Source organism: Pezoporus flaviventris, unplaced genomic scaffold (genome assembly GCF_033815535.1).
Source record: "Pezoporus flaviventris isolate CSIRO_AGI_PZ_B2104156 unplaced genomic scaffold, CSIRO_AGI_Pfla_v1 ptg000080l, whole genome shotgun sequence".
NCBI classification, from domain to species: domain Eukaryota; kingdom Metazoa; phylum Chordata; class Aves; order Psittaciformes; family Psittacidae; genus Pezoporus; species Pezoporus flaviventris.
The window spans coordinates 608,559-617,216 of record NW_026892628.1 but is presented as its reverse complement, the minus strand read 5'-3'; the positions used below and the strand labels follow the sequence as shown (position 1 = coordinate 617,216).

At 60.6% G+C, this 8,658-nt stretch overlaps 1 protein-coding gene across 1 annotated transcript; it reads right to left on the bottom strand.

Annotated features, from left to right (window-relative positions):
• Positions 1-4,580: 4,580 nt before the first annotated feature.
• On the bottom strand, positions 4,581-8,418 carry TMEM161A (transmembrane protein 161A). The gene is made up of 12 exons (XM_061474631.1): positions 8,253-8,418; positions 7,920-8,097; positions 7,760-7,840; positions 7,424-7,521; positions 7,169-7,325; positions 6,706-6,857; positions 6,565-6,625; positions 6,297-6,440; positions 5,981-6,094; positions 5,604-5,778; positions 5,436-5,532; positions 4,581-5,220 (listed from the first exon to the last, which is right to left on the bottom strand). Exons 1-12 carry the CDS (start codon positions 8,416-8,418, stop codon positions 4,973-4,975), a joined length of 1,671 nt encoding a protein of 556 aa, XP_061330615.1. The 3' UTR covers positions 4,581-4,972.
• Between the last annotated feature and the right edge of the window lie 240 nt (positions 8,419-8,658).

Sequence of the window (8,658 nt, the reverse complement as noted above, 5' to 3'; positions counted from 1 at the left end):
TATCCTACCACAGAAGGGAGGTACAGACCAGCACCCGGGTGTGCCAGCGGTTGACTCTGCGTGTGTATGTGGCTGACTGTGTGCACAATCTGTGCCAAGCTCTCTCTCAGCTTGGAGGCTGCTGGTTCAAAGCACAGTCCTTCCTGCCCAGCTGATGGGTACTGTATGAAGACAAGAGGAAGGTGAACTGTGGCATCCGAGCTGGAGTGAGCTCCTTTGCTCCACAGTATGGTAGGTCATCTCAGAGGCAAGTGCAGCAGTGCTTGTTGTAGGAGATGATGAGCATCGCTGAACCTCTGTGGCAACAGAGGTGGCTTAATTCCTCCTGGGTCCTGGCAGAGCAAGGATTTACACTGGATGACTTGCCTCTTGTTTGGGACTGAACGGGAGGGCAGATCTGCACGAGGTACCTTCTGCTGTGTCAGGAGTACAGGAACAGGGGCCTGTGGAGGAGGCAGCTTCTGCTGAGCCCAGCATCGCCCACCATGGTGCAGGCAGCTCATCGAGAGCATGGGGACTCTCAGCTGAGAAACAAGACCTGAAGCACAGCCAGGCTTGAAGCGTTGGGCTCAGTTGTTCCTGAATGAACCCCTGGTTTTAATTCAGTGGAGTCGTAGCCAAACACGTTTGCCCAAGTTCTGCAGGCTGAGGGGTGGTTCAGAGGCACATCTCTGAATTCGGTCTGTGCTGGGTTTGGTGCTTTTGTTTCTTGGGGGAGGAGTGTTCAGAGTAACTGTGTGTTATTGCATTGAGTTCTTTCAAATAGCGTTGGGTTTGGTTTTACTTTTATGTTCCCTCTCTGATTTGAATGTAGGAAAGGAGAAACAGTGTTCCCTTCCCCTCTCCTAATCCCTGCATGAATTGAGACATGTTCCAGATCTCTCCGGGGCCTCAGTGAGGGCCCGAGGAGTTTTGGGCATGCTGATTTGGAAAGGAGGTGGGAGGGGAGGGTGGGTGCTGGCCAGAAAGATCCGTTGCCTTTAGCTCTGAGAGAGGTCTAACAGGAATATTCTCTAGTTGTTCTCTTTAGAACTTCTTTATTACCACAAATTCTCTAATGTTTCATTTTATTCTTCTCGAGTACCTTGCTTTTATTTCCAAGTCATGTTTCTCTTTGTTCCTTAATGTGTTACTGCCAAACATTAACTTGTGCATTTATTGTTCCCCCTCTGCTCTCCCTCCCTCCCTGCTTCTGCACCTTTAGTCCCGCACGAGCACTTGGGAGAAAATCAGGTCCAATGAAATGCACCCAAAATGACAAATTGCAGCTTTGGTAAAGATGCCCAAACAGCCCAGCTCAGCTTCCCCCTCACAGGCAAGGGGTGCTTGCCTGTGGAGACAAGAAGTCAAAGGCACAAAGTGATGGGGCAGAAGGTTTTGTTTGAAAGGATCTCGAGCGCCTTGTCCAGTCCCAGCGCCTTCGCTTTCCCTCCACGAGCTGTGAAATGCTGCTGCCCCTTCGCATTCCCTCTCTCGGTACCTCCAGTGATGCCCTCGTGCTCTGTGGAAGTGGCTGCTTGCTGTGTACGAGGCTTGGGGAGAGCTCATCCTTCTGGGGGGCTCCAGGGGTCCCTTGGGGAACTTGGATGAGTGAGAGGTGGGATCTGAGCTGGCTTCTTGCGAGCCTGCTTGCCTTGTGCAGACCCCTGCCAGCGTCCCAGGAAGCCAGAGCTGCCCATGAGCTGGCTGCTGGTTGGCAGGATGGAGAGAGGAATTGCAGCCTCCTGGGGCATAAAGTCACTGGGAGCCATGAGCTGGGTTGTGTGGCGGAGCTTTGGTACGCTGGGGGAGCTCTCCAAAAGCAGCTTCAGAGCTTCTGTGTTAAGACAATGGTACTTTGTGAACTTCCTGCCACCTCCTGCCTAGAAGGACTGCAGTCTTCACCCTTTAGTGTCTTTAACACAGGAGCAGATGAGGCATGAAACAAAGCTTGAGCACTGTGGCAACCCCAAGTGAGTCTGGTGCCAGCCTTGGGCGGGCAGGAGGAGGGGGGAATGCAGTGGGACACTTCCCACATCAGTTCCTCAGTGCCTGGCTGGGTCCTTGAGCCCTGCAGGGAGCCAGGACGTATGTTATGGACCCTCCTTACCTGGCTTGGTAAACCCAGCTTCCTACAGAACAGCTGGGTTTCTTCTTGTAGGGGCTGATTCCTCCCGTTCTCCCCATGTGAGGCAGGTTTCCCAGCACTGCTCACTGTGTGGTCTATGCATATATCAGCACAAACACTCTTCGTTTGCCTTTTGTCCTTGCCATCCCTGCGTGTGTGTGAGCGTGTGGGTCGATTTTGACTGCTTTTTCTTGGATCTGGAGTTCTATTTTATTGCAGTGAAGACACTTTGTTATATGATGTTTATATATTTGAAGATTTGTGCCAACAGAGGATGTATATTTAATAAAAAATATATCATTGACTTGGCGGGCTCCTGGGGGATATCTCTCTCCTATTGCGCGTTGCTGGTGCGAGAGATGGGGCTGGCACATCAGGGTGGATTTGAGGGACTAAAGCGAGGGGTGGCTGGGGCGAACGGAGGAGCTCCCCCCCACGCATGGAGCTGGTCGCTGCTTTGGGAAGTGGGGAGCAGCTTGAGGCAGGGGCAGGAGCGCCGGAGGGGGCTCAGGCGCTGTCCCTGCAGCGTGGGATGGGGACGGGTGCGCAGTGGCAGCAGGTGGCACTGTCGGCTCAGCCATGGCCCGGTGCCTGGCCCCAAGTGGGGGACCCCCCCCAACCCCCAGCTCGGCTCTTGGGGCTTCCCGCTGCGTTTCGTGTCCGGTGTGGATGTGATGCTGCGGGGATGGAAGGTCCCAGCCCCCCCGCAGGAACCTCCCCGCAGCCTCCCAGGGCAGAGCACTGCAAAACCCCAGCCTGGGTTGGGTTGGAAGGGACCTTAAAGCTCCTCCAGCTCCAACCCCTGCCATGGGGACCCCTTCCCCTCGAGCAGCTTGCTCCAAGCCCCTGTGTCCAACCCGGCCTTGAACACTGCCAGGGATGGGGCAGCCACAGCTTCTCTGGGCACCCTGTGCCAGCGCCTCAGCACCCTCACAGGGAAGAGCTCCTGCCTCAGAGCTCATCTCAGTCTCCCCTCGGGCAGGTTAAAGTCAGTTTAAAGCCAGATGTCTCTTGCTGCCCCACGCAGGAAGCGCTCTGCAGGATGCAGGCAGTGAGGGGGCCAAGGGCATCTCCTTTGAGGTGGAGGTCTCGCTGCTTCCCTCCCTGCCCGGGCACAAAGGAAGAGCTCTGGGAGCTTTCCCAGCCCTGGGGCTCTCACCTCGTGCAGGAGCCAAAGGCGGAGATGCCGCAGGGTGCTGCAGGGCCGGGCGTGGGGCACCACAAGAAACCCTGGGGCCCATCCAAATCCTGGTGCAAGGGCTCTGTAGCAGCACAGCCTCGTGGTTGTGGCTCTGCTGGAGCCGGAGCGTGGCCGTTTGCAGGGCTCAACCTGCCCCGTGTTCTAAATAAAGCAAAGATGCAAAGAGCAAAAATAGCCCGGGGTGGGGGGGAGCCTTTCCCTGCGGTTGATGTGGCCCCACTGCAGTGCCTGTGGCTCTGTCTCCTGCTCTTGCCCAGTCTATCAGTCATTGTCCCTGCCTGAGAGGGTCACGTCTGGGCAGGTCCCTGGGGAGGAACTGTCTGCGTGTCTGCATGCAGCACAACCCCAGGCCCTAGCAACCGCCCTGCTGCTCTGCCCGGCCACATGCTGAAGGAGGATGAGATAAATGAGCCATCAAGGCGGTGGGGCCGGCTTTAATGGGACACCGTGGGCTGGAGCCAGTCCCCTTCATCCCAGCCCTGGGGCAGTCGCTTCTTCCTTGCACCTTTCCACCCTGACAGTGCTGCTGGAGCCACATTCCTGCTGGCCCCGTGCTGCTCAGTGGTGCTGCTCAATGGTGCTGCTGCTGCTCTGGGCTCCAGCTGGTGGCAAAAAGGGATTTTCCCCATCGTTTTTTGCCAAGAAAGGGCTTTTACTGGGTCTACATCTCGGAACTCGGGAAGCAGGCAGAGGAGGTGGTGGGATTAGTCCTGTTAACACCGGGCAGAGGGCTGCCTTCTCACCCCAGCCCTTAGCAAAAGGGAATTAAGGCCATTACAAGGCTATCAAATAGGATCAGAGCCCCTCTCCCTTTCTCTGAGCAGCCCAGACCTGTTAATCCCTTTTCATGCAGCTGGACCTGCACCCACGGAGCGGTGGGGAAGCCGCAACAGGCACGGAGCTGGGCTGCGATGAGGTGGGCTGCAGGGTTTGGTCAAAACCTCGACCTCTTCCCCTCGCTGCAGTAACACATTTGGGGTGCTCCTGCTCACCCACCCAAAGGCCCTCGCACCGTGGGACCCCTGCCCTGCTCGAGGGGCTCAGGGCTGCAAAGTGCCAACAAAGCAGCAGATTTTAGACGGGCAAAGAAGTCTCTGGGTTACTTCTTTATTACTAAACCAGCCTGAGGCTTTGAAGCCTCAGGGCTTCAAAGCAAAGGGATGACCCAAGGAGCTCCAGCCCTGCAGGCCAGAGCAGTGACCCTACAAATACACTCACCTCCAGCCAACGGAGGCAGATGGGCAGCAGAGCAAACACCAAAGTCCACCCTGGCACAAGCGATGCCCATGGAGCCCTCTGCCCAACACGTAATGCCCAGGGCTGGCAGGAGCCGCTGCCTCAAGGAGAGCACAGCAGCAGAACTGTCCCCACATCGGGTCAGAGCAGGCAGCAGCAAACCCAACTCCAGGGCTCGGCTCCTCCATCACCACCCAGGGCCAGGAAGGGGGAGAAGGGCTGGAGGGACCCGGAGCAGGCACGGTGGTGATCGGCGGCAGGAGCAGGCGATGCTCACGCTGGCCCCGAGGCGTAAACCCCATCACACCAAGCGGCGGCAGCAGAACCATCCCCAACGTGAGCGTCCACGTGTGCCGGGGGAAACCAGGCGAGGCAGGAGCGAAGGGACCAGCAGCCGGGCACCGCCAGAGCCCCCCGGGCTCCCCCAGTCAGGAGGCTGCCAGGTACTGGTGGAAGTAGAGGCCGAAGAGGCTGGTGACGACCTGGCAGGCGGCCACCCACCACGTGAGGAAGGCGAAGAGCCCGCGGAAGAAGAGGGGGGTGAAGATGCCGCCCAGGACGGCCGTGACCTGCTCCACCGCGGCACGCACGTCCTCAGCACCGGGGCGCCGCGGGGCCACCGCCACTGCCGCGGGCACGGGAGGGGGCTCCGGGTACAGCCCCCACGAGTGGTGCCCTGGGTGACAGAGGGGACAGCGCTGCGGCCCCAGCCTCGTGCTACAGACGGGCTGGTGGCCGAGCCCCAGCACACTCGCTGCATGCATTATGTTCATGCCACCTGCAAACCATGATCTGAGAACCCAGGGATGCCGATGGCTTGAGGATGACTTCTAGGTCTCATCCTGCCCCTCCTAAGCGCCCCCATGTTCCCACATCCCACCATCTCCTTACCCAGCGTCTTGAGGAGCAGCGTGCAGTGCAAGGTGAGGATGATGGGTCCCAGGTACTGCAGGCTGACCACGGAGACATAGCAGTAAATCCTGGTGATCTGTGGGCAGTGGGGATCAGCAGGAGGCCGGTGGCAGGACCCCGCTCCCATCCCAACTCCCACATCCAGACCTTGCGCTGGATCTCCAGGACAGGGATGCGCCCGGCTTCCTTCCTCATCTGCTCCACCCAGCGCTCGGCCAGGCCCAGGTACGCCTGCAGGTGATGCCGGGTGACGGCCAAGCGCAGCAGGCAGAGGCCAACGATGGTCCAGAGGCGCGCGGTGTTGTAGGCAGAGTCTGACATGCTGGGCCGAGAGCAAGGGGCTGTCAGGGAGATGTGGGGTCCAGAACCTCCCTGCGCCCCAGAGGGTGTCTGATGGCAGAGGTGGTGATGGGGAGGATGGAGGACTATTGGTGTTGGAGGTGACCTGAGCACCCGTGCCTCAGTCTCCCCTCGACACAAGGATGCTGGGGCACGGTTGGCCCTGCTGCTGGTGCCACACTTACATCTGCACTGTCTGCTTGCCCATGGGCGCATGCAGCAGGAAGTCCCGTGAGATGGGCTTGATCCACATCACCACCACGAGGACGGGCGCCAGGAAACTCCCGTGGAGCAGCACCCTGCAGCGAAGCCATCCCTGACCCCCGTGCACCACTCCCCCCACTCCCTCCATCCCTCCACAGACAGGGACCGGTCCTCACCCGTGGCTCCTCCACCCTCTCCCACCACCAAACCTCCGTGTTCTGCAGCCACAGGGCTGGGGGGCTCCCAGCACTGACACCCCCCCCCCAGCTCCTTCCCCCCCCCCCAGCTTTCACCCACTGGGTCAGGGGCTTGTCGGCCGCCATCCGGAGAGCGTCGAGGTGCGTCTGGGCCAGGCGCAGCCCTGGGAAGGTCAGGCAGGCACCCAGGAAGGAGCACAGGGCCACCAGCCCCAGCTTGAAGGCCAGCTTGGCGATAGGCAGTCTGCAGAGGGAGGGGGTAATGCAGGAGGGGACGGGTTGGCCCCATCCCCAGTGACCCCTGGACGGGCTCCCACCCCAGAACCTCCAAATAACCTCCGGGAAACCCCATTTCCCCATCAACTCACGTCCACTCCCAGCCCCGCTGCTTCAGGATGCTCTCCAGGTTGGTGCTGACTCCAGCCAGCGCTGCAGGGAGTGACCCCCATGAGTGGGGTGCCCCCAGCCCCGCACTGCCTGCCCGCCTCTCCCCGGCCCCCCTCACCCACCGGGCTCCAGGCCAAACTCCAGGTAGTCCTCACGGATGACCAGGGCCACCATGGCGAGGAGGAGGAAGAAGAAGGCAAAGGTGAGGCAGACGGAGCGCTCGCCCCCCTCCTCTGAGCGGAAGTAATGGCGCATCACCATGAAGAAGACCTTGCTGCGCGTGAGGGGAGGATGTCAAGGAAACCAGGAGCTTCAGGACCAACACCAGCAGGACCCCCCTGCTCATTAGCGCATCATAGAGCATCCGCATCGTTAGGCCGGTGCCACCTTCCCTGCGGGAAGGTTCTCATTGGGCACCTTTACAGCTCCTCACTGCGTGCTTTGTAAATCCATACACTGAAGTTTTCCATCTCAACCGGCTTTCAATGGGGAAAAGCCGAGGCTGGCGAGTTCCCTCTCCTGCCACCAGCAGCCTGGAGCTGGTGGGTGGTGACAAACACACCCCAAAAGTCACAACAAGGATACATGGAGAAGACAACCGTCAGCAGGGACCAGAGCACCCCGATGTTCATCTCCTTCTGGGGGTCCACCAGGCAGTAGTAGCCCTCGGTGAAGGCGTACACGGCGGTGGAGTACACAGCAAAGTCCACAAACCACTGGTAGTCCAGGAAATAACGCAGCACTGTGAGCAGAGGGACACGTCACCGTGCTGCGGGGACCCGCAGCGGGTCCCGTGCCCAGGGCAATGCAGGGGGAGCAGTGGGGGCATGGGGGGGTTACCAAGAGCATCCACAGCAGTGATGGGGCTGGTGTCCAGGCGGAGGTCGATGTCCCGGGGCACGGAGAGGGGTTTGTCCTCCATCACGCCGTTCATCCTCCTGCAAGGGAAACCCAGGCCACCAAGGAGCTGGCTTGTCCCTTGTGTCCCACCGTGCCGAAAGCCTGCTGTGCACTGGCACATCCCCAGCTCGGGGCTCCTTGTCACCAGCCCCAACCCCACAAGAGGCTGTCGCTGCCCGGGGACCCCCCCAGCACGGGGGTGACTTCCATCGCCACCACAACTGATGGGAGTTGTTGTGAGCCCCTGTGCCCGGCAGAGCCGGCAGCTGCACTGACCTGTCCCGCTTGGCCTTGGGGCGCTGCTTCCCTGCCAGGGCGCAGAGCTCCTCATCCGAGGGGTGCTTGTACCGGTGCAGACTGGAAGGGAACAACGGGAGTCAGCGGGGTCCCCGGCTGAGGAGCAGGGAGGGATGGACGGGACGGGCGCGCCACGCACCTGCCGCTGCAGAGCAGCCAGCGAGCGAAGGACCAGTGCGGGGCCATCTTCTGCATGAGGCTGGCGGCCAGCAGGGTCACCACCACCTGCACCCCCATCACCGCCTGCCCGGGCACACCCGCACCGCTTGACCCGGCGCTGGGCCCCCCCACGGGTCCGCCTCCCCCAGCGCCGGTCCCTGCCTCGGGACAGCCCCGGGCGCGCCCCCCCCGGCCCCGCTCTCACCATGCCTGGGTCAGCGCAAAGGCGGCCGCAGGAAGCCTGCCCGCCGCCGCCTCCGCCCCCCGCCGGCCAATCGGCGGCCGCTCTCCCTCTGATTGACAGCTGATAGACCAATGGAAAGGCAGAACCGGAGGGAGGGCGGGCACTCCGCGGAGCCCGGTTCCGCCGGCGCTGCCTCCTGGGAGCTGTGGTCCCCGCAGGGCCCCGGGACCGCGGGTTCGAGTCCCGGCTGCGCTGCCCCAGCGGGGCCTCCCCGCCGGGTGTTGTCATAAATCATATCCGTGCATCGTACACACGGTATCGTGTACAAAGTACGGTCTAAACGCCCTGTGCGCCTCCAAACCCGCTGCGTCAGCCTCCTCCTTAGTTGGGCAGGGGAGACAAAATACAAGGCTCGGCTCCCGGGTCTAGCTAAGGGCACTCAGCAGTCACCGTCATGGGGAAACCAGACTCTGCTCGGGGAAATCAGTTTAATTTACAGAGGAGGATAATGAGAAACAAAAGCAAATCTTAAGAC